Here is a 26,232-nt window from a genome sequence, read left to right as displayed (position 1 = left end):
TGGCAGTATTAATGTTGCAGCTGCTATAGCAGTTATTATTATTATTATTATTATTAGTGGCAGTATTAATGTTGCGGCTGCTATAGCAGTTATTATTATTATTATTATTATTAGTGGCAGTATTAATGTTGCAGCTGCTATAGCAGTTATTATTATTATTATTATTATTAGTGGCAGTATTAATGTTGCAGCTGCTATAGCAGTTATTATTATTATTATTATTATTAGTGGCAGTATTAATGTTGCGGCTGCTATAGCAGTTATTATTATTATTATTATTATTAGTGGCCGTATTAATGTTGCGGCTGCTATAGCAGTTATTATTATTATTATTATTATTAGTGGCAGTATTAATGTTGCAGCTGCTATAGCAGTTATTATTATTATTATTATTATTAGTGGCAGTATTAATGTTGCGGCTGCTATAGCAGTTATTATTATTATTATTATTATTAGTGGCAGTATTAATGTTGCGGCTGCTATAGCAGTTATTATTATTATTATTATTATTAGTGGCAGTATTAATGTTGCAGCTGCTATAGCAGTTATTATTATTATTATTATTATTAGTGGCAGTATTAATGTTGCAGCTGCTATAGCAGTTATTATTATTATTATTATTATTAGTGGCCGTATTAATGTTGCAGCTGCTATAGCAGTTATTATTATTATTATTATTTTTAGTGGCAGTATTAATGTTGCAGCTGCTATAGCAGTTATTATTATTATTATTATTATTAGTGGCAGTATTAATGTTGCGGCTGCTATAGCAGTTATTATTATTATTATTATTATTAGTGGCAGTATTAATGTTGCAGCTGCTATAGCAGTTATTATTATTATTATTATTATTAGTGGCAGTATTAATGTTGCAGCTGCTATAGCAGTTATTATTATTATTATTATTATTAGTGGCAGCATTAATGTTGCAGCTGCTATAGCAGTTATTATTATTATTATTATTATTAGTGGCAGTATTAATGTTGCAGCTGCTATAGCAGTTATTATTATTATTATTATTATTAGTGGCAGTATTAATGTTGCAGCTGCTATAGCAGTTATTATTATTATTATTATTATTAGTGGCAGTATTAATGTTGCAGCTGCTATAGCAGTTATTATTATTATTATTATTATTAGTGGCAGTATTAATGTTGCGGCTGCTATAGCAGTTATTATTATTATTATTATTATTAGTGGCCGTATTAATGTTGCGGCTGCTATAGCAGTTATTATTATTATTATTATTATTAGTGGCAGTATTAATGTTGCAGCTGCTATAGCAGTTATTATTATTATTAGTGGCAGTATTAATGTTGCGGCTGCTATAGCAGTTATTATTATTATTATTATTATTAGTGGCCGTATTAATGTTGCGGCTGCTATAGCAGTTATTATTATTATTATTATTATTAGTGGCAGTATTAATGTTGCGGCTGCTATAGCAGTTATTATTATTATTATTATTATTAGTGGCAGTATTAATGTTGCGGCTGCTATAGCAGTTATTATTATTATTATTATTATTAGTGGCAGTATTAATGTTGCAGCTGCTATAGCAGTTATTATTATTATTATTATTATTAGTGGCAGTATTAATGTTGCAGCTGCTATAGCAGTTATTATTATTATTATTATTATTAGTGGCAGTATTAATGTTGCAGCTGCTATAGCAGTTATTATTATTATTATTATTATTAGTGGCAGTATTAATGTTGCAGCTGCTATAGCAGTTATTATTATTATTATTATTATTAGTGGCCGTATTAATGTTGCAGCTGCTATAGCAGTTATTATTATTATTATTATTTTTAGTGGCAGTATTAATGTTGCAGCTGCTATAGCAGTTATTATTATTATTATTATTATTAGTGGCAGTATTAATGTTGCAGCTGCTATAGCAGTTATTATTATTATTATTATTATTAGTGGCAGTATTAATGTTGCGGCTGCTATAGCAGTTATTATTATTATTATTATTATTAGTGGCAGCATTAATGTTGCAGCTGCTATAGCAGTTATTATTATTATTATTATTATTAGTGGCAGCATTAATGTTGCAGCTGCTATAGCAGTTATTATTATTATTATTATTATTAGTGGCAGTATTAATGTTGCAGCTGCTATAGCAGTTATTATTATTATTATTATTATTAGTGGCAGCATTAATGTTGCAGCTGCTATAGCAGTTATTATTATTATTATTATTATTAGTGGCAGTATTAATGTTGCAGCTGCTATAGCAGTTATTATTATTATTATTATTATTAGTGGCCGTATTAATGTTGCGGCTGCTATAGCAGTTATTATTATTATTATTATTATTAGTGGCAGTATTAATGTTGCGGCTGCTATAGCAGTTATTATTATTATTATTATTATTAGTGGCAGTATTAATGTTGCAGCTGCTATAGCAGTTATTATTATTATTATTATTATTAGTGGCAGTATTAATGTTGCAGCTGCTATAGCAGTTATTATTATTATTATTATTAGTGGCAGTATTAATGTTGCGGCTGCTATAGCAGTTATTATTATTATTATTATTATTAGTGGCCGTATTAATGTTGCGGCTGCTATAGCAGTTATTATTATTATTATTATTATTAGTGGCAGTATTAATGTTGCAGCTGCTATAGCAGTTATTATTATTATTATTATTATTAGTGGCAGTATTAATGTTGCGGCTGCTATAGCAGTTATTATTATTATTATTATTATTAGTGGCAGTATTAATGTTGCGGCTGCTATAGCAGTTATTATTATTATTATTATTATTAGTGGCAGTATTAATGTTGCAGCTGCTATAGCAGTTATTATTATTATTATTATTATTAGTGGCAGTATTAATGTTGCGGCTGCTATAGCAGTTATTATTATTATTATTATTATTAGTGGCAGTATTAATGTTGCAGCTGCTATAGCAGTTATTATTATTATTATTATTATTAGTGGCAGTATTAATGTTGCGGCTGCTATAGCAGTTATTATTATTATTATTATTATTAGTGGCAGTATTAATGTTGCAGCTGCTATAGCAGTTATTATTATTATTATTATTATTAGTGGCAGTATTAATGTTGCGGCTGCTATAGCAGTTATTATTATTATTATTATTATTAGTGGCAGTATTAATGTTGCAGCTGCTATAGCAGTTATTATTATTATTATTATTATTAGTGGCAGTATTAATGTTGCAGCTGCTATAGCAGTTATTATTATTATTATTATTATTAGTGGCAGTATTAATGTTGCGGCTGCTATAGCAGTTATTATTATTATTATTATTATTAGTGGCAGTATTAATGTTGCAGCTGCTATAGCAGTTATTATTATTATTATTATTATTAGTGGCAGTATTAATGTTGCAGCTGCTATAGCAGTTATTATTATTATTATTATTATTAGTGGCAGTATTAATGTTGCGGCTGCTATAGCAGTTATTATTATTATTATTATTATTAGTGGCCGTATTAATGTTGCGGCTGCTATAGCAGTTATTATTATTATTATTATTATTAGTGGCAGTATTAATGTTGCAGCTGCTATAGCAGTTATTATTATTATTATTAGTGGCAGTATTAATGTTGCGGCTGCTATAGCAGTTATTATTATTATTATTATTATTAGTGGCCGTATTAATGTTGCGGCTGCTATAGCAGTTATTATTATTATTATTATTAGTGGCAGTATTAATGTTGCGGCTGCTATAGCAGTTATTATTATTATTATTATTATTAGTGGCAGTATTAATGTTGCGGCTGCTATAGCAGTTATTATTATTATTATTATTATTAGTGGCAGTATTAATGTTGCAGCTGCTATAGCAGTTATTATTATTATTATTATTATTAGTGGCAGTATTAATGTTGCGGCTGCTATAGCAGTTATTATTATTATTATTATTATTAGTGGCAGTATTAATGTTGCAGCTGCTATAGCAGTTATTATTATTATTATTATTATTAGTGGCAGTATTAATGTTGCGGCTGCTATAGCAGTTATTATTATTATTATTATTATTAGTGGCAGTATTAATGTTGCAGCTGCTATAGCAGTTATTATTATTATTATTATTATTAGTGGCAGTATTAATGTTGCGGCTGCTATAGCAGTTATTATTATTATTATTATTATTAGTGGCAGTATTAATGTTGCGGCTGCTATAGCAGTTATTATTATTATTATTATTATTAGTGGCAGTATTAATGTTGCGGCTGCTATAGCAGTTATTATTATTATTATTATTATTAGTGGCAGTATTAATGTTGCAGCTGCTATAGCAGTTATTATTATTATTATTATTATTAGTGGCAGTATTAATGTTGCAGCTGCTATAGCAGTTATTATTATTATTATTATTATTAGTGGCAGTATTAATGTTGCGGCTGCTATAGCAGTTATTATTATTATTATTATTATTAGTGGCAGCATTAATGTTGCAGCTGCTATAGCAGTTATTATTATTATTATTATTATTAGTGGCAGCATTAATGTTGCAGCTGCTATAGCAGTTATTATTATTATTATTATTAGTGGCAGCATTAATGTTGCAGCTGCTATAGCAGTTATTATTATTATTATTATTATTAGTGGCAGCATTAATGTTGCAGCTGCTATAGCAGTTATTATTATTATTATTATTATTAGTGGCAGCATTAATGTTGCAGCTGCTATAGCAGTTATTATTATTATTATTATTATTAGTGGCAGTATTAATGTTGCAGCTGCTATAGCAGTTATTATTATTATTATTATTATTAGTGGCAGCATTAATGTTGTGGCTGCTATAGCAGTTATTATTATTATTATTATTATTAGTGGCAGTATTAATGTTGTGGCTGCTATAGCAGTTATTATTATTATTATTATTATTAGTGGCAGCATTAATGTTGCAGCTGCTATAGCAGTTATTATTATTATTATTATTATTAGTGGCAGTATTAATGTTGCGGCTGCTATAGCAGTTATTATTATTATTATTATTATTAGTGGCAGCATTAATGTTGCAGCTGCTATAGCAGTTATTATTATTATTATTATTATTAGTGGCAGCATTAATGTTGTGGCTGCTATAGCAGTTATTATTATTATTATTATTATTAGTGGCAGCATTAATGTTGCAGCTGCTATAGCAGTTATTATTATTATTATTATTATTAGTGGCAGCATTAATGTTGCAGCTGCTATAGCAGTTATTATTATTATTATTATTATTAGTGGCAGCATTAATGTTGCGGCTGCTATAGCAGTTATTATTATTATTATTATTATTAGTGGCAGTATTAATGTTGCAGCTGCTATAGCAGTTATTATTATTATTATTATTATTAGGGGCAGCATTAATGTTGTGGCTGCTATAGCAGTTATTATTATTATTATTATTATTAGTGGCCGTATTAATGTTGCGGCTGCTATAGCAGTTATTATTATTATTATTATTATTAGTGGCAGTATTAATGTTGCGGCTGCTATAGCAGTTATTATTATTATTATTATTATTAGTGGCAGTATTAATGTTGCGGCTGCTATAGCAGTTATTATTATTATTATTATTATTAGTGGCAGCATTAATGTTGCGGCTGCTATAGCAGTTATTATTATTATTATTATTATTAGGGGCAGCATTAATGTTGCGGCTGCTATAGCAGTTATTATTATTATTATTATTATTTATTATTCTTAGCTTGTTGACATTGAGTCAGAACTTTGAATTTATAAGGTAATGATTAAACATTACTTTACTATACGGGAGTATGATAACTTTGGAGCTGGTGCTTGGTATTTATCTTTTACTTGTATTAATGTATCTTATGTTTTTATGTATTTGTATCTATTTATCTTATTACCATGTTCTTTTGTCTCATTATACATTTGCAGTAAATGAGTTGGCTTGCAATTTCCTTGGACAATGTACAATGGAAAAAAAGATCTATTCTATTCAACGATGTCCCCTCCTGATTGGCTGCTTTAAAGTTATGTCTCCTGCTGATTGGCTGCTTTGAAGTCCTACTTATTTTAAAGTGGCTAGCAGCTCCATTCTAGGTGTCATACTTCATCATTTCAACATATTTTTGCTGAAAGGATTTAGTAGAGAACATCCAGGATAAAGTTGGCAACTGGACATAAGCCCTGCCTCTACCAGAAGTCACAGACGATGACATCACAAGTGTGGGGGCTCCTCACATATTCACATTGTTTATAATGGGAGCCTCCAACAAAAAGTGCTATTCGGACTGAGAAAACAACAATTTACCCATTAATTTGAGTGAGGATGAAAGATTTGTGTTTGAGGATATTGATAGTGACGGACTAGAAAAAAACATCCATCCATCCATTTTCAACCGCTTATTCCCTTTTGGGGTCACGGGGGGCACCGGCGCCTATCTCAGCTACAATCGGGCGGGAGGTGGGGTACACCCTGGACAAGTCGCCACCTCATCGCAGGGCCAACACAAACAAGTTAAAAAATAAATAAAACGCAATTGCATTGAGACGGATTCAGATGTTTTTAGACACATTTACTAGGATAATTCTGGGAAATCCCTTATCTTTCTATTGTGTTGCTAGTGTTTTAGTGAGTTTAGTAGTACCTGATAGTCGGAGGGGTGTGTCCACGGCCGGTTGTTGACGCGCAGTGTTTCAGGGGAGTCGACGGCAGCTTTATGGACGACACAAGCTCAGCTGATCTCTGGTAAGAAGCGACTTTTTGACCACCATTTTCTCACCGAAACCTGCTGGTTGACAAGTGGTCGGGATCCATGTTCGCTGTGATCCATAGGAAAGTTTCACCTCCGTGAATTTTAAACAAAGAATCACAGTGTGTCTTGTGTGGCTAAAGGCTAAAGCTTCCCAACTCCATCTTTCTACTGTGACTTCTCCAATATTAATTGAACAAATTGCAAAAGATTCAGCAACACAGATGTCCAAAATACTGTGTAATTATGCCGTTAAAGCAGACCACTTTTAGCTGTGTGTGTGTGCGTAGTGCTCATACTTCCTAAAAACCTGTGACGTCTTGTGTACACGTCATCATTACACAACGTTTTCATGACGAAACTCCCGGGAAATTTAAAATTGCAATTTAGTAAACTAAAGCGGCCATATTGGCATGTGTTGCAATGTTAATATTTCATCATTGATATATAAACTATCAGACTGTGTGGTGGCTAGTAGTGGCTTTCAGTAGGACTTTAAGGTTATGTCCCCTCCTGATTGGCTGCTTTAAGGTTATGTCCCCTCCTGATTGGCTGCTTTAAGGTTATGTCCCCTCCTGATTGGCTGCTTTAAGGTTATGTCCCCTCCTGATTAGCTGCTTTAAGGTTATGTCCCCTCCTGATTGGCTGCTTTAAGGTTATGTCCCCCCCTGATTGGCTGCTTTAAGGTTATGTCCCCTCCTGATTGGCTGCTTTAAGGTTATGTCCCCTCCTGATTGGCTGCTTTAAGGTTATGTCCCCTCCTGATTGGCTGCTTTAAGGTTATGTCCCCTCCTGATTGGCTGCTTTAAGGTTATGTCCCCTCCTGATTGGCTGCTTTAAGGTTATGCCCCCTCCTGATTGGCTGCTTTAAGGTTATGTCCCCTCCTGATTGGCTGCTTTAAGGTTATGCCCCCTGCTGATTGGCTGCCTGTGTTGTCGTATGTTGCAGAAGAAAGGAAAGCTCCACTACCAGATCGCCGTCATCATCAACTTCCTGGGTCACTGCATCTCCATGTTGGCGCTGCTCGTCGCCTTCTTCCTCTTCCTGTGTCTCAGGTGGGTCACCTTCATCATCATCACCTTCATCCTCGACGTCGTCGTCCAAATGTGACCCATCTCAACACATGGGGGGGCGGGGCATCAAGGCTCCAAGACACGCCCCTGAGCGTGTGAAAAGCGGGAAGGGTCAAACATGATGTGCTTGTTGCAAAGGTGGTGTTTGGGAAGGGGGCGGGGCCACAGAAGTCAAACTGTAGGCCCGCCACAGATTGTGGCTGTAGTCCACATTTGGACCACATTGGTGCCACATTTGGACCACATTTGGACCACATTGGTGCCACATTTGGACCACATTGGGACTACATTGGTGCCACATTTGGACCACATTGGGACTACATTGGTGCCACATTGGGACCACATTGGGACTACATTGGTGCCACATTTGGACCACATTGGGACTACATTGGTGCCACATTTGGACCACATTGGGACCACATTGGGACTACATTGGTGCCACATTTGGACCACATTGGGAATACATTGGTGCCACATTTGGACCACATTGGGACCACATTGGGACTACATTGGTGCCACATTTGGACCACATTGGGACTACATTGGTGCCACATTTGGACCACATTGGGACTACATTGGTGCCACATTTGGACCACATTGGGACCACATTGGGACTACATTGGTGCCACATTTGGACCACATTGGGACTACATTGGTGCCACATTTGGACCACATTGGGACCACATTGGGACTACATTGGTGCCACATTTGGACCACATTGGGAATACATTGGTGCCACATTTGGACCACATTGGGACCACATTGGGACTACATTGGTGCCACATTTGGACCACATTGGGACTACATTGGTGCCACATTTGGACCACATTGGGACTACATTGGTGCCACATTTGGACCACATTGGGACTACATTGGTGCCACATTTGGACCACATTGGGACCACATTGGGACTACATTGGTGCCACATTTGGACCACATTGGGAATACATTGGTGCCACATTTGGACCACATTGGGACCACATTGGGACTACATTGGTGCCACATTTGGACCACATTGGGACTACATTGGTGCCACATTTGGACCACATTGGGACTACATTGGTGCCACATTTGGACCACATTGGGACCACATTGGGACTACATTGGTGCCACATTTGGACCACATTGGGACTACATTGGTGCCACATTTGGACCACATTGGGACCACATTGGGACTACATTGGTGCCACATTTGGACCACATTGGGAATACATTGGTGCCACATTTGGACCACATTGGGACCACATTGGGACTACATTGGTGCCACATTTGGACCACATTGGGACTACATTGGTGCCACATTTGGACCACATTGGGACTACATTGGTGCCACATTGGGACCACATTTGGACCACATTGGTGCCACATTTGGACCACATTTGGACCACATTGGTGCCACATTTGGACCACATTGGGACTACATTGGTGCCACATTTGGACCACATTGGGACTACATTGGTGCCACATTTGGACCACATTGGGACTACATTGGTGCCACATTTGGACCACATTGGGACCACATTGGGACTACATTGGTGCCACATTTGGACCACATTGGGAATACATTGGTGCCACATTTGGACCACATTGGGACCACATTGGGACTACATTGGTGCCACATTTGGACCACATTGGGACTACATTGGTGCCACATTTGGACCACATTGGGACTACATTGGTGCCACATTGGGACCACATTTGGACCACATTGGTGCCACATTTGGACCACATTTGGACCACATTGGTGCCACATTTGGACCACATTGGGACTACATTGGTGCCACATTTGGACCACATTGGGACTACATTGGTGCCACATTTGGACCACATTGGGACTACATTGGTGCCACATTTGGACCACATTGGGACCACATTGGGACTACATTGGTGCCACATTTGGACCACATTGGGAATACATTGGTGCCACATTTGGACCACATTGGGACCACATTGGGACTACATTGGTGCCACATTTGGACCACATTGGGACTACATTGGTGCCACATTTGGACCACATTGGGACTACATTGGTGTCACATTTGGACCACATTGGGACTACATTGGTGCCACATTTGGACCACATTGGGACTACATTGGTGCCACATTTGGACCACATTGGGACTACATTGGTGCCACATTTGGACCACATTGGGACTACATTGGTGCCACATTTGGACCACATTGGGACCACATTGGGACTACATTGGTGCCACATTTGGACCACATTGGGACTACATTGGTGCCACATTTGGACCACATTGGGACTACATTGGTGTCACATTTGGACCACATTGGGACTACATTGGTGCCACATTTGGACCACATTGGGACTACATTGGTGCCACATTTGGACCACATTGGGACTACATTGGTGCCACATTGGGACCACATTTGGACCACATTGGTGCCACATTTGGACCACATTTGGACCACATTGGTGCCACATTTGGACCACATTGGGACTACATTGGTGCCACATTTGGACCACATTGGGACTACATTGGTGCCACATTTGGACCACATTGGGACTACATTGGTGCCACATTTGGACCACATTGGGACCACATTGGGACTACATTGGTGCCACATTTGGACCACATTGGGAATACATTGGTGCCACATTTGGACCACATTGGGACCACATTGGGACTACATTGGTGCCACATTTGGACCACATTGGGACTACATTGGTGCCACATTTGGACCACATTGGGACTACATTGGTGTCACATTTGGACCACATTGGGACTACATTGGTGCCACATTTGGACCACATTGGGACTACATTGGTGCCACATTTGGACCACATTGGGACTACATTGGTGCCACATTTGGACCACATTGGGACTACATTGGTGCCACATTTGGACCACATTGGGACCACATTGGGACTACATTGGTGCCACATTTGGACCACATTGGGACTACATTGGTGCCACATTTGGACCACATTGGGAATACATTGGTGCCACATTTGGACCACATTGGGACTACATTGGTGCCACATTTGGACCACATTGGGACTACATTGGTGCCACATTTGGACCACATTGGGACCACATTGGGACTACATTGGTGCCACATTTGGACCACATTGGGACTACATTGGTGCCACATTTGGACCACATTGGGAATACATTGGTGCCACATTTGGACCACATTGGGACTACATTGGTGTCACATTTGGACCACATTGGGACTACATTGGTGCCACATTTGGACCACATTGGGACTACATTGGTGCCACATTTGGACCACATTGGGACTACATTGGTGCCACATTTGGACCACATTGGGACTACATTGGTGCCACATTTGGACCACATTGGGACCACATTGGGACTACATTGGTGCCACATTTGGACCACATTGGGACTACATTGGTGCCACATTTGGACCACATTGGGAATACATTGGTGCCACATTTGGACCACATTGGGACTACATTGGTGCCACATTTGGACCACATTGGGACTACATTGGTGCCACATTTGGACCACATTGGGACTACATTGGTGCCACATTTGGACCACATTGGTGCCACATTTGGACCACATTTGGACCACATTGGGACTACATTGGTGCCACATTTGGACCACATTGGGACTACATTGGTGCCACATTGGTGCCACATTGGGACCACATTGGGACTACATTGGTGCCACATTGGGTTGGGACCACATTGGGACCCCATCTGGACCACATGGATAGCTCATTGCTTCCCCCTGAGTCCATGGCTTGGTGCACAAAGCCCTGGGCTCCTGGGGCAGCCCTGCCATGTGGAACAATTAAAGGAGTGAATATTGTTAGTCCTGACCAAGGCCTCAGGAGTTTAATATGGGAACTTCATCCTTCATCCCTGAAATAAAAGTGTTCCCAAAGCCAAATCTCCCCAGGACTTCAAATAGTTCCACTCCACTCGGTCCAATGGCTGTTCAGCATCCAATGACATCACTTCCTCTTCAGTGGGAGCGTTGGGAACATCATACAATATTTTGAAAAGACTTCAACGATTGGAAAAAGATTGTCTGTTCCTGCTTTGATCCACATTAGTAGTAGAAGGTAAGGTAGTAGCCAGACCTGAAGCCTGATCTTTGCTGAGTCACTTCAAGTCCACGGTCAACATACCAACAGGACCAAGGGGGCCTCTTTTTTCAAGAAGAGAGAAACTCACCCTTTGTTTAGCATTTGTGGGAGGCGGCCAGAGTCATCACATCTTTGTTTTTACATGTGTGTGTTTTACTGTAAAATGTACATCTCTGTTTTTACATGTGTGTGTTTTACTGTAAAATGTACATGTTTGTTTTTACATGTGTGTGTTTTACTGTAAAATGTACATCTTTGTTTTACATGTGTGTGTTTTACTGTAAAATGTACATCTTTGTTTTACATGTGTGTGTTTTACTGTAAAATGTACATCTTTGTTTTACATGTGTGTGTTTTACTGTAAAATGTACATCTCTGTTTTTACATGTGTGTGTTTTACTGTAAAATGTACATCTTTGTTTTACATGTGTGTGTTTTACTGTAAAATGTACATCTTTGTTTTTACATGTGTGTGTTTTACTGTAAAATGTACATCTTTGTTTTACATGTGTGTGTTTTACAGTAAAATGTACATCTTTGTTTTTATATGTGTGTGTTTTACTGTAAAATGTACATCTTTGTTTTTACATGTGTGTGTTTTACTGTAAAATGTACATCTTTGTTTTACATGTGTGTGTTTTACTGTAAAATGTACATCTCTGTTTTTACATGTGTGTGTTTTACTGTAAAATGTACATCTTTGTTTTACATGTGTGTGTTTTACTGTAAAATGTACATCTTTGTTTTACATGTGTGTGTTTTACTGTAAAATGTACATCTTTGTTTTACATGTGTGTGTTTTACTGTAAAATGTACATCTTTGTTTTACATGTGTGTGTTTTACTGTAAAATGTACATCTTTGTTTTACATGTGTGTGTTTTACTGTAAAATGTACATCTTTGTTTTACATGTGTGTGTTTTACTGTAAAATGTACATCTCTGTTTTTACATGTGTGTGTTTTACTGTAAAATGTACATCTTTGTTTTACATGTGTGTGTTTTACTGTAAAATGTACATCTTTGTTTTACATGTGTGTGTTTTACTGTAAAATGTACATCTCTGTTTTTACATGTGTGTGTTTTACTGTAAAATGTACATCTTTGTTTTACATGTGTGTGTTTTACTGTAAAATGTACATCTTTGTTTTACATGTGTGTGTTTTACTGTAAAATGTACATCTTTGTTTTACATGTGTGTGTTTTACTGTAAAATGTACATCTTTGTTTTACATGTGTGTGTTTTACTGTAAAATGTACATGTGTGTTTACAGAGTACATGAAACATGATATTATTACTTTGACCCCTCCCCCTGGCAGACAGTCACATGGTGTTGGACATCATGTGACGTGGGGGGGGGGGGAGGGGGGGGGGATATTTATGCTAATATTTCTTCTAATTAAAACATGTCCAGCAGCAGGAAGTGATGTCATCAACAAAGTGATGCTTTTCTGGGAGAATGAGGCGGCCGCGTGGCTGCGGGCGACTGTCTTGCTTAACGAGCCCACCTGTCATCTTCACACTGCTAACGAGCAATAAAAGGTCATCGGGCGCCTGCTGGCCACGAGCTCGTCACGCCGACAGCGGGTGGTCGCTAACGAGCGTTCTCCATGTCACCATCTTCTAGTCTCCTCCTTCCTTCTAGTCTCCTCCTTCCTTCTAGTCTCCTCCTTCCTTCAAGTCTCCTCCTTCCTTCTAGTCTCCTCCTTCCTTCTAGTCTCCTCCTTCCTTCTAGTCTCCTCCTTCCTTCTAGTCTCCTCCTTCCTTCTAGTCTCCTCCTTCCTTCTAGTCTCCTCCTTCCTTCTAGTCTCCTCCTTCCTTCTAGTCTCCTCCTTCCTTCAAGTCTCCTCCTTCCTTCTAGTCTCCTCCTTCCTTCTAGTCTCCTCCTTCCTTCTAGTCTCCTCCTTCCTTCTAGTCTCCTCCTTCCTTCTAGTCTCCTCCTTCCTTCTAGTCTCCTCCTTCCTTCTAGTCTCCTCCTTCCTTCAAGTCTCCTCCTTCCTTCTAGTCTCCTCCTTCCTTCAAGTCTCCTCCTTCCTTCTAGTCTCCTCCTTCCTTCTAGTCTCCTCCTTCCTTCTAGTCTCCTCCTTCCTTCTAGTCTCCTCCTTCCTTCTAGTCTCCTCCTTCCTTCTAGTCTCCTCCTTCCTTCTAGTCTCCTCCTTCCTTCAAGTCTCCTCCTTCCTTCAAGTCTCCTCCTTCCCTCTAGTCTCCTCCTTCCTTCAAGTCTCCTCCTTCCTTCAAGTCTCCTCCTTCCTTCAAGTCTCCTCCTTCCTTCTAGTCTCCTCCTTCCTTCAAGTCTCCTCCTTCCTTGGCAGGAGCATCCGCTGCCTGAGGAACATCATCCACTGGAACCTCATCACTGCCTTCATCCTCAGGAACGCCACCTGGTTCCTGGTGCAGATCACCATCAACCCCCAGGTGCACGAGAGCAACGTGGTGCGTGTCACACACACACACACACACACACACAAGCGCACACACACACTCACACAGACACACACACACACACTCACACATAAACACACACACACAAGTGCACAGACACACACACAAACACACGCACACACACACACACAAGCGCACACACACACTCACACATAAACACACACACACAAGTGCACACACACACACACACACATAAACACATAAACACACGCACACAAGCACACACACACACACACACACACACACACACACACACACACACACACACACACACATACGCACACACACACACACACAAGCGCACACACACACTCACACATAAACACACACACACAAGTGCACAGACACACACACACACAAGCGCACACACACACACACACACAAGCACACACACACACACACACACACACACACACACACACACACACAAGTGCACAGACACACACACACACACACACACACACACAAGTGCACACACACATAAACACATAACACACACACACACACACACACAAACACACACACACACACGCACAAAGTCCCACTCAAGGTGTGACTTCCTGCTTTATTTTGAAGGCGTGGTGTCGCCTGGTGACAGCTTCCTTCAACTACTTCCACTCCACCAACTTCTTCTGGATGTTTGGAGAAGGCTGCTACCTTCACACGGCCATCGTGCTGACTTACTCCACTGACAAGCTGCGCAAGTGGATGTTCTTCTGCATCGGCTGGTGTGCGTGCACCTCCATGCTCCACCATCACTCACATGCTAACACTAGCACGGTCTTAGCTTCTTAGCCTAGCATTGTCTACTCTATCTTAGCTTCTTAGCCTAGCATAGTCTACTCTATCTTAACTTCTTAGCCTAGCATAGTCTACTCTATCTTAACTTCTTAGCCTAGCATAGTCTACTCTAGCTCAGCTTCTTAGCCTAGCATAGTCTACTCTATCTTAGCTTCTTAGCCTGGTGTAGTTTAGCCTATCTTAGCTTCTTAGCTTAGCATAGTTTAGTTTAGCTTCTTAGCCTAGCATAGTATAGCCTATCTTAACTTCTTAGCCTAGTGTAGTTTAGCCTAGCTTAGCTTTTTAGCCTAGCATAGTCTAGTCTAGCTTAGCTTCTTAGCTTAGCATAGTCTAGCTTAGCTTCTTAGTTTAGCATAGTTTAGTCTAGCTTAGCTTTTTAGCCTAGCGTAGTTTAGTCTAGCTTAGCTTCTTAGCCTAGTGTAGTTTAGCCTAGCTTAGCTTCTTAGCCTAGCATAGTCTAGTCTAGCTTAGCTTCTTAGCCTAGTGTAGTTTAGCCTAGCTTAGCTTCTTAGCCTAGCATCGTTTAGTCTAGCTGAGCTCCTTAGTGTAGTTAATCCATACTTGCCAACCTTGAGACCTCCGAGTTCGGGAGGTCGGGGTTGGGGCGCAGGCGTGGTTGGGGTCGTGGTTAGCCTAGCATATCTTAGCTTTGTAACCTAGCATAGCTTAGCTTTTTAACCTTGCATATCTTAGCACTTTAGCCTAGCATAGCTTAACTCCTTAGCATAGCTCCTTAGCCTAGCATCGTTAGCGCCGTCACCCACGGTATGTCAGGTGGTCCAGGTGGTCCAGGTGCTTCAGTTCTAGCGTGCGGTGACCCGCTGCTCCTCCCCCGCAGGTATCCCCTTCCCCATCATCGTGGCCTGGGCCGTCGGGAAGTTCTACTACGACAACGAGAAGTGAGTTGCTCTAAGACCACGCCCACCACTAGGCTCCTCCCCCTCTGCGCCATCATGGCAGGTGGAGGTGGTAGTTGACTTATGTAAGCCCCGCCCCAAAGAACCTTCTGGAGGTCCATCCATTCCTTTTTAGCGTCTACTTCCTGTCTCATGTGCTGCTGTTGTGTTGAGGCACGGTTGCCATGGTGACAAGTCTCTCCCTGACAGGTGCTGGTTTGGGAAGCGGGCCGGCGTCTACACGGACTACATCTACCAGGGTCCCATGATCCTGGTCCTGGTGGTGAGTCAGTCAGGCCCTGTAGGATCTTTTGGGAGCATGTAGGAACATTTAGGATCTTTTAAGATCATGTAGGATTTTTTAGAATCATGTAGGATCATTTGGGATCATTTAGGATCATGTAGGATCTTTTGGGAGCATTTAGGAACATTTAGGATCTTTAAGGATGTTTTAAGATCATGTAGGATCTTTTGGGATCATTTAAGATCATGTTAGCATCATTCAGGATATTTTGGGATCATTTAGGATAATATAGGATCTTTTAGGAACATTTAGGATTTTTTATAATCATGCAGGATATTTTAGAACCCCTAACCCATATTTTATGAACATTTAGCTTATTGTAAAATCATTTAGGACCATGTAGGATATTTTAGGATGATTTGGGATCTTTTAGGAACATTTAGGATCTTTATGGATATTTTAAGATCATTCAGGATTATTTGGGATTATTTAGGATCTTTTATGAACGTTTAAGTTATTGTAAAATTATTTAAGAACATTTAGGACCATGTAGGATATCTTTAATTATTTTTCTAAAACAACATTTGAGTAATTATTTATATAGCCCTAAATCACTAGTGTCTCAAAGGGCTGCACAAACCACAACACAAACCACAGCAACATCCTCGGTAGAGCCCACATAAGGGCAAGGAAAAACTCACCCCAGTGGGACGTCGGTGACAGTGACAATGATGACTATGAGTAACCTTGGAGAGGACTGATTATGATACTGTGAAAGTCCAGTCCAAAGTGGATCCAACACAGCAGAGAGAGTACTGTCCAAGGTGGAGCCAACAGGAAACCATCCCAAGCGGAGGCGGAGCAGCAGTGCAGAGATGTCCCAAGCCGATACACAGGGGAGCGGTCCATCCTGGGTCCTGACTCTGGACGAGCGGTCCATCCTGGGTCCTGACTCTGGACGAGCGGTCCATCCTGGGTCATCCTGGGTCCCCACTCTGGGCGAGCGGTCCATCCTGGGTCCCGACTGTGGACGAGCGGTCCATCCTGGGTCATCCTGGGTCCCCACTCTGGGCGAGCGGTCCATCCTGGGTCATCCTGGGTCCCCACTCTGGGCGAGCGGTCCATCCTGGGTCCCGACTCTGGACGAGCGGTCCATCCTGGGTCATCCTGGGTCCCGACTCTGGACAAGCGGTCCATCTTGGGTCCTGACTCTGGACGAGCGGTCCATCCTGGGTCCTGACTCTGGACGAGCGGTCCATCCTGGGTCATCCTGGGTCCCGACTCTGGACAAGCGGTCCATCCTGGGTCCTGACTCTGGACGAGCGGTCCATCCTGGGTCCCCACTCTGGACGAGCGGTCCATCCTGGGTCATCCTGGGTCCCGACTCTGGACAAGCGGTCCATCCTGGGTCCTGACTCTGGACGAGCGGTCCATCCTGGGTCCTGACTCTGGACGAGCGGTCCATCCTGGGTCCTAACTCTGGACGAACGGTCCATCCTGGGTCCCGACTCTGGACGAGCGGTCCATCCTGGGTCCTAACTCTGGACGAACGGTCCATCCTGGGTCCCGACTCTGGACGAGCGGTCCATCCTGGGTCCTAACTCTGGACGAACGGTCCATCCTGGGTCCCGACTCTGGACGAGCGGTCCATCCTGGGTCATCCTGGGTCCCGACTCTGGGCGAGCGGTCCATCCTGGGTCCCGACTCTGGGCGAGCGGTCCATCCTGGGTCCCGACTCTGGGCGAGCGGTCCATCCTGGGTCCCGACTCTGGGCGAGCGGTCCATCCTGGGTCCCGACTCTGGACGAGCGGTCCATCCTGGGTCCCGACTCTGGACGAGCGGTCCATCCTGGGTCCCGACTCTGGACGAGCGGTCCATCCTGGGTCCCGACTCTGGACGAGCGGTCCATCCTGGGTCATCCTGGGTCCCGACTCTGGGCGAGCGGTCCATCCTGGGTCCCGACTCTGGACGAGCGGTCCATCCTGGGTCCCGACTCTGGACGAGCGGTCCATCCTGGGTCCCGACTCTGGACGAGCGGTCCATCCTGGGTCCCGACTCTGGACGAGCAGTCCATCCTGGGTCCCGACTCTGGACGAGCGGTCCATCCTGGGTCATCCTGGGTCCTGACTCTGGACAAGCGGTCCATCCTGGGTCATCCTGGGTCCCGACTCTGGACGAGCGGTCCATCCTGGGTCATCCTGGGTCCTGACTCTGGATGAGCGGTCCATCCAGGGTCCCGACTCTGGACGAGCGGTCCATCATCCATGGCCACCGGACCGGCTTCCCTCCCCAAGGGAGGGGGGGACATAGGAGAAAAAGAAAAGAAGCGGCAGATCAACTGGTCTAAAAAGGAGGTCTATTTAAAGGCTAGAGTATACAGATGAGTTTTAAGGTGAGACTTAAATGCTTCTACTGAGGTGGCATCTCGAACTGTTACCGGGAGGGCATTCCAGAGTACTGGAGCCCGAACGGAAAACGCTCTATAGCCCGCAGACTTTTTTTGGGCTTTGGGAATCACTAATAAGCCGGAGTCTTTTGAAGGCAGATTTCTTGCCGGGACATATGGTACAATACAATCGGCAAGATAGGATGGAGCTAGACCGTGTAGTATTTTATACGTAAGTAGTAAAACCTTAAAGTCACATCTTAAGTGCACAGGAAGCCAGTGCAGGTGAGCCAGTATAGGTATATATGTATGTATATATGTATATAAAGGTATATACAGTATAGGTATATATGTATGTATATATGTATATAAAGGTATATACAGTATAGGTATATATGTATGTATATATGTATATAAAGGTATATACAGTATAGGTATATATGTATGTATATATGTATATAAAGGTATATACAGTATAGGTATATATGTATGTATATATGTATATAAAGGTATATACAGTATAGGTATATATGTATGTATATATGTATATAAAGGTATATACAGTATAGGTATATATGTATGTATATATGTATATAAAGGTATATACAGTATAGGTATATATGGCGTAACGAACATTTACGATTGTTTTGGGGTTTTTTAAGATATTTTAGGAACATTTAGGTTATTTTTAAACCATTTAGAAACACTTGGGAAGATTTAAGACAACATTTTAGCATCTTTAATGAATTTTTAAGTAAGATTTAAGATATTATAGGATCTTTTATCAATCAATCAATCAATCCACTTTATTTATATAGCACATTTAAACAACAATAATGTTTCCAAAGTGCTGCACAGCCATGTTAAAAACAATTGTAAAAAAAATAAAATAGAAAAAAATAAATAAATAAAAATTATATATATATATATATATATATATATATATAATTTTTATTTATTTATTTTTTTCTATTTTATTTTATATATATATATATATATATATATATATATATATATATATATATATATATATATATATATATTATGCTCCACCAATGACTGAATAAAAACAAAAAATGAATAAAAATAAAACCAATAAAAACAATATAAAAACAAATATGATTAAAAACTATTTTAAAGGGTAAAATCAATTAAAAGAGTAAAATAAAAATCAAAGTGTATAAAGAACACAGAGGACAGAGGACCACACAACTCACGTAGTGTTAAAAGCCAAAGAATAAAAGTGGGTCTTAAGACGAGACTTAAAAGAGTCCACTGTGGAAGCAGTTTGAAGATGGAGGGGCAGAGTGTTCCAGAGCTTAGGGCCGACCACAGAGAAGGTCCTGTCTCCCCTGGTCTGAAGTCTGGTCTTGGGCACCACGAGCTGGAGCTGGCTTTTGGACCTCAGAGCGCACGCAGGAATGTAAATTTGGATGAGGTCTGAGATATATTGAGGTGCCAGTCCATGTAAAGATTTAAAAACAAACAGCAATGTTTTCAAATCAATTCTAAAATGAGCAGGGAGCCAGTGCAAACTCTGAAGAATTGGGGTTCTATGCTGGTGTTTCCTGGCCCCTGTTCAAAGTCCTGCTGCCGCCTTCTGGACTAACTGCAACCGGGAGAGAGCTTTGAGGCTAATGCCAGCATAAAGTGCACTGCAGTAGTCCAGGCCACTTCAAATAAAAGCATGCACCACTTCTTCAAAAAGGTTCAAAGATAAAAACGGTTTAACCTTTACTAAAAGACGAAGGTGATAAAAACAGGATTTTAAAACGCCATTGACTTGTTTGTCTAGTTTAAAATGGCTGTGTATAGTGACGCCAAGGCTGGTGACTTTGGGACGCACATCATCTTGCAATAGTCCCAAGTCAGTGAGGGCCCCACCAAAAACTAAAATTTCCGTTTTTCCCTCATTCATTATTAAAAAATTCTGGGCTAACCAAGCCTTGACGTCACATAGACAGTTAGGAAGGGGTGTCAGGGGGCGTGGCTTTTTGAAATTGGCATATAAATTTGGCAGTCGTCCGCATAAAAGTGATAAAACACTCCATGTTTCTTACAAATCTCTCCAAGAGGGAGGAGATAAAGAGCGAACAGGATGGGGCCTAAAATAGATTCCTGGGGGACACCACAGTAAAGCGGGGTAGAAGAAGAGGTGGCGTCCCCCAGCCTGACAGAGAAGGACCTCTCAGACAGGTAAGATCTGAACCACTGTGACGCAGTCCCCCTGACACCCACACAGTCTCTCAGGCGCTCTAAAAGAATTGTGTGGTGGACTGTGTCAAAGGCAGCTGGAAGATCTAAAAGCACTAAAATGGCAGAGCTGCCACAATCAGACATTAAAAGCAAGTCATTAAAAACCTTTAAAAGTGCAGATTCAGGACTGTGCAAAGCTTTGTATCCACACTGAAATGGATCCAAAGTGCTATTTTCATCTAAAAAAGGCTGCAGTTGTGCCAGAACACATTTCTACAAAATCTTTGACACAAAAGGTAATTTGGAAATGGGCCGATAATTTGACAAACTTGTCGGATCAAGACCTGTTTTTTTAATCAAAGGCTCAACAACAGCTCTTTTACAAAAGGAGGGGACACAGCCAGAAATCAAGCTGCTGTTGATGATGTCCCTAACAGACCAATCAATAGTGTCCCAGATTTCTTTAAAAAAGCGAGGGGGGACTGGGTCTGTGGGACATGATGAGGGTTTTAGCTTGCCGACTATTCCTGTAAGTTCAGGCATGGACACAGGCTCAAAGTGACGGAACACAGTCGAGCACTGAGGGGCCACATTAAAACTTAATGAAAACGAGAAGCAACCTTATCATTAAAAAAGGAAAGAAATTTTTCACAAGTTTCACTTGTCATCTCCAGTGAAGTGGCTGGATTCGGTTTAAGAACATTACTAATAGTATTAAAAAGAACACGTGGCTTACTGATGCTATTTAAAATGAAGTCTGACAAATATTTGGTTTTCTCAGCTTTAACCACACTTTGATCATTTCGACAGTTTTCTTTTAAAATTTGATAGGAGACTTCCAAGTGATCCCCTTTCCACTTGCGCTCCGCAGGGTGTGATATACTCTGTAATTGTTGAGTACATGCAGGGTGTGATATACTCTGCAATTGTTGAGTACATGCAGGGTGTGATATACTCTGTAATTGTTGAGTACATGCAGAGTGTGATATACTCTGTAATTGTTGAGTACATGCAGAGTGTGATATACTCTGCAATTGTTGAGTACATGCAGGGTGTGATATACTCTGCAATTGTTGAGTACATGCAGAGTGTGATATACTCTGCAATTGTTGAGTACATGCAGGGTGTGATATACTCTGCAATTGTTGAGTACATGCAGGGTGTGATATACTCTGCAATTGTTGAGTACATGCAGAGTGTGATATACTCTGCAATTGTTGAGTACATGCAGGGTGTGATATACTCTGCAATTGTTGAGTACATGCAGGGTGTGATATACTCTGCAATTGTTGAGTACATGCAGAGTGTGATATACTCTGTAATTGTTGAGTACATGCAGGGTGTGATATACTCTGTAATTGTTGAGTACATGCAGAGTGTGATATACTCTGTAATTGTTGAGTACATGCAGGGTGTGATATACTCTGCAATTGTTGAGTACATGCAGAGTGTGATATACTCTGCAATTGTTGAGTACATGCAGAGTGTGATATACTCTGTAATTGTTGAGTACATGCAGAGTGTGATATACTCTGCATGTACTCAGTAAACAAAGGAGAAAAGGCGGCTGCAGTGTCAGAGCTAATAAGACACACATGACACACATGACACATGACACACATGACACATGACACATGACACATGACACATGACACACATGACACATGACACATGACACACATGACACACATGACACACATGACACATGACACACATGACACATGACACATGACACATGACACATGACACACATGACACATGACACATGACACACATGACACACATGACACACATGACACACATGACACACATGACACACATGACACATGACACACATGACACATGACACACATGACACATGACACACATGACACACATGACACACATGACACATGACACATGACACACATGACACACATGACACATGACACACATGACACATGACACACATGACACATGACACACATGACACACATGACACACATGACACATGACACATGACACATGACACACATGACACATGACACACATGACACACATGACACACATGACACACATGACACATGACACATGACACATGACACACATGACACACATGACACACATGACACACATGACACACATGACACACATGACACACATGACACATGACACACATGACACATGACACACATGACACACATGACACACATGACACATGACACACATGACACATGACACACATGACACATGACACACATGACACATGACACACATGACACACATGACACACATGACACATGACACATGACACATGACACACATGACACATGACACACATGACACACATGACACATGACACACATGACACATGACACACATGACACATGACACACATGACACATGACACACATGACACACATGACACACATGACACACATGACACACATGACACACATGACACATGACACACATGACACATGACACACATGACAGACATGACACACATGACACACATGACACACATGACACACATGACACACATGACACACATGACACACATGACACACATGACACACATGACACATGACACACATGACACATGACACACATGACACACATGACACATGACACACATGACACACATGACACACATGACACACATGACACACATGACACACATGACACACATGACACACGGCAAGCGGCTTTACATCAGGTTCAAAAGTTACATGAAACATAAGAGGACTGTGATGAGTGAACATCAGCAACAACAACATTGTCTACAATACAACAACATTGTCAACAATAAAACAACATTGTCAACAATAAAACAACATTGTCAACAATAAAACAACATTGTCAACAATACAACAACATTGTCAACAATAAAACAACATTGTCAACAATACAACAACATTGTCAACAATAAAACAACATTGTCAACAATAAAACAACATTGTCAACAATAAAACAACATTGTCAACAATACAACAACATTGTCAACAATAAAACAACATTGTCAACAATAAAACAACATTGTCAACAATAAAACAACATTGTCAACAATAAAACAACATTGTCAACAATAAAACAACATTGTCAACAATACAACAACATTGTCAACAATAAAACAACATTGTCAACAATACAACAACATTGTCAACAATAAAACAACATTGTCAACAATAAAACAACATTGTCAACAATAAAACAACATTGTCAACAATAAAACAACATTGTCAACAATAAAACAACATTGTCAACAATAAAAGCACATTGTCAACAATAAAACAACATTGTCAACAATAAAACAACATTGTCAACAATAAAACAACATTGTCAACAATAAAACAACATTGTCAACAATAAAACAACATTGTCAACAATAAAACAACATTGTCAACAATACAACAACATTGTCAACAATAAAACAACATTGTCAACAATACAACAACATTGTCAACAATAAAACAACATTGTCAACAATAAAACAACATTGTCAACAATAAAACAACATTGTCAACAATAAAACAACATTGTCAACAATAAAACAACATTGTCAACAATAAAACAACATTGTCAACAATAAAACAACATTGTCAACAATAAAACAACATTGTCAACAATAAAACAACATTGTCAACAATAAAACAACATTGTCAACAATAAAACAACATTGTCAACAATACAACAACATTGTCAACAATAAAACAACATTGTCAACAATACAACAACATTGTCAACAATAAAACAACATTGTCAACAATAAAACAACATTGTCAACAATAAAACAACATTGTCAACAATAAAACAACATTGTCAACAATACAACAACATTGTCAACAATAAAACAACATTGTCAACAATAAAACAACATTGTCAACAATAAAACAACATTGTCAACAATAAAACAACATTGTCAACAATAAAACAACATTGTCAACAATAAAACAACATTGTCAACAATAAAACAACATTGTCAACAATACAACAACATTGTCAACAATAAAACAACATTGTCAACAATAAAACAACATTGTCAACAATAAAACCACATTGTCAACAATAAAACAACATTGTCAACAATAAAACAACATTGTCAACAATACAACAACATTGTCAACAATAAAAGCACATTGTCAACAATAAAACAACATTGTCAACAATAAAACAACATTGTCAACAATAAAACAACATTGTCAACAATAAAACAACATTGTCAACAATAAAACAACATTGTCAACAATAAAAGCACATTGTCAACAATAAAACAACATTGTCAACAATAAAACAACATTGTCAACAATAAAACAACATTGTCAACAATAAAACAACATTGTCAACAATAAAACAACATTGTCAACAATAAAACAACATTGTCAACAATACAACAACATTGTCAACAATAAAACAACATTGTCAACAATACAACAACATTGTCAACAATAAAACAACATTGTCAACAATAAAACAACATTGTCAACAATAAAACAACATTGTCAACAATAAAACAACATTGTCAACAATAAAACAACATTGTCAACAATACAACAACATTGTCAACAATAAAACAACATTGTCAACAATACAACAACATTGTCAACAATAAAACAACATTGTCAACAATAAAACAACATTGTCAACAATAAAACAACATTGTCAACAATAAAACAACATTGTCAACAATAAAACAACATTGTCAACAATAAAAGCACATTGTCAACAATAAAACAACATTGTCAACAATAAAACAACATTGTCAACAATAAAACAACATTGTCAACAATAAAACAACATTGTCAACAATAAAACAACATTGTCAACAATAAAACAACATTGTCAACAATACAACAACATTGTCAACAATAAAACAACATTGTCAACAATACAACAACATTGTCAACAATAAAACAACATTGTCAACAATAAAACAACATTGTCAACAATAAAACAACATTGTCAACAATAAAACAACATTGTCAACAATAAAACAACATTGTCAACAATAAAACAACATTGTCAACAATAAAACAACATTGTCAACAATAAAACAACATTGTCAACAATAAAACAACATTGTCAACAATAAAACAACATTGTCAACAATAAAACAACATTGTCAACAATACAACAACATTGTCAACAATAAAACAACATTGTCAACAATACAACAACATTGTCAACAATAAAACAACATTGTCAACAATAAAACAACATTGTCAACAATAAAACAACATTGTCAACAATAAAACAACATTGTCAACAATACAACAACATTGTCAACAATAAAACAACATTGTCAACAATAAAACAACATTGTCAACAATAAAACAACATTGTCAACAATAAAACAACATTGTCAACAATAAAACAACATTGTCAACAATAAAACAACATTGTCAACAATAAAACAACATTGTCAACAATA

General features: G+C 39.3%; 1 protein-coding gene across 3 annotated transcripts in view; it reads left to right on the top strand.

Moving 5' to 3' along the window:
* Positions 1 to 26,232, top strand: part of LOC133535896 (corticotropin-releasing factor receptor 1) — a 91,658-nt gene that overhangs the window by 54,591 nt on the left and 10,835 nt on the right. For all 3 annotated transcript variants that reach the window (XM_061875935.1, XM_061875936.1, XM_061875937.1), the window contains 5 exons: positions 7,648 to 7,754; positions 14,170 to 14,290; positions 14,876 to 15,029; positions 15,939 to 15,999; positions 16,207 to 16,279. In XM_061875935.1, coding sequence (XP_061731919.1) covers positions 7,648 to 7,754; positions 14,170 to 14,290; positions 14,876 to 15,029; positions 15,939 to 15,999; positions 16,207 to 16,279 — 516 coding nt within the window. The remainder of the gene's footprint in view (positions 1 to 7,647; positions 7,755 to 14,169; positions 14,291 to 14,875; positions 15,030 to 15,938; positions 16,000 to 16,206; positions 16,280 to 26,232) is intronic.

The sequence above is a fragment of the Nerophis ophidion genome, linkage group LG17 (assembly GCF_033978795.1).
Source record: "Nerophis ophidion isolate RoL-2023_Sa linkage group LG17, RoL_Noph_v1.0, whole genome shotgun sequence".
In the NCBI taxonomy this organism is placed as follows: Eukaryota; Metazoa; Chordata; class Actinopteri; order Syngnathiformes; family Syngnathidae; genus Nerophis; species Nerophis ophidion.
Note: the sequence above shows the minus strand (reverse complement) of the source record. Positions and strands in the feature narration are given on the sequence as shown.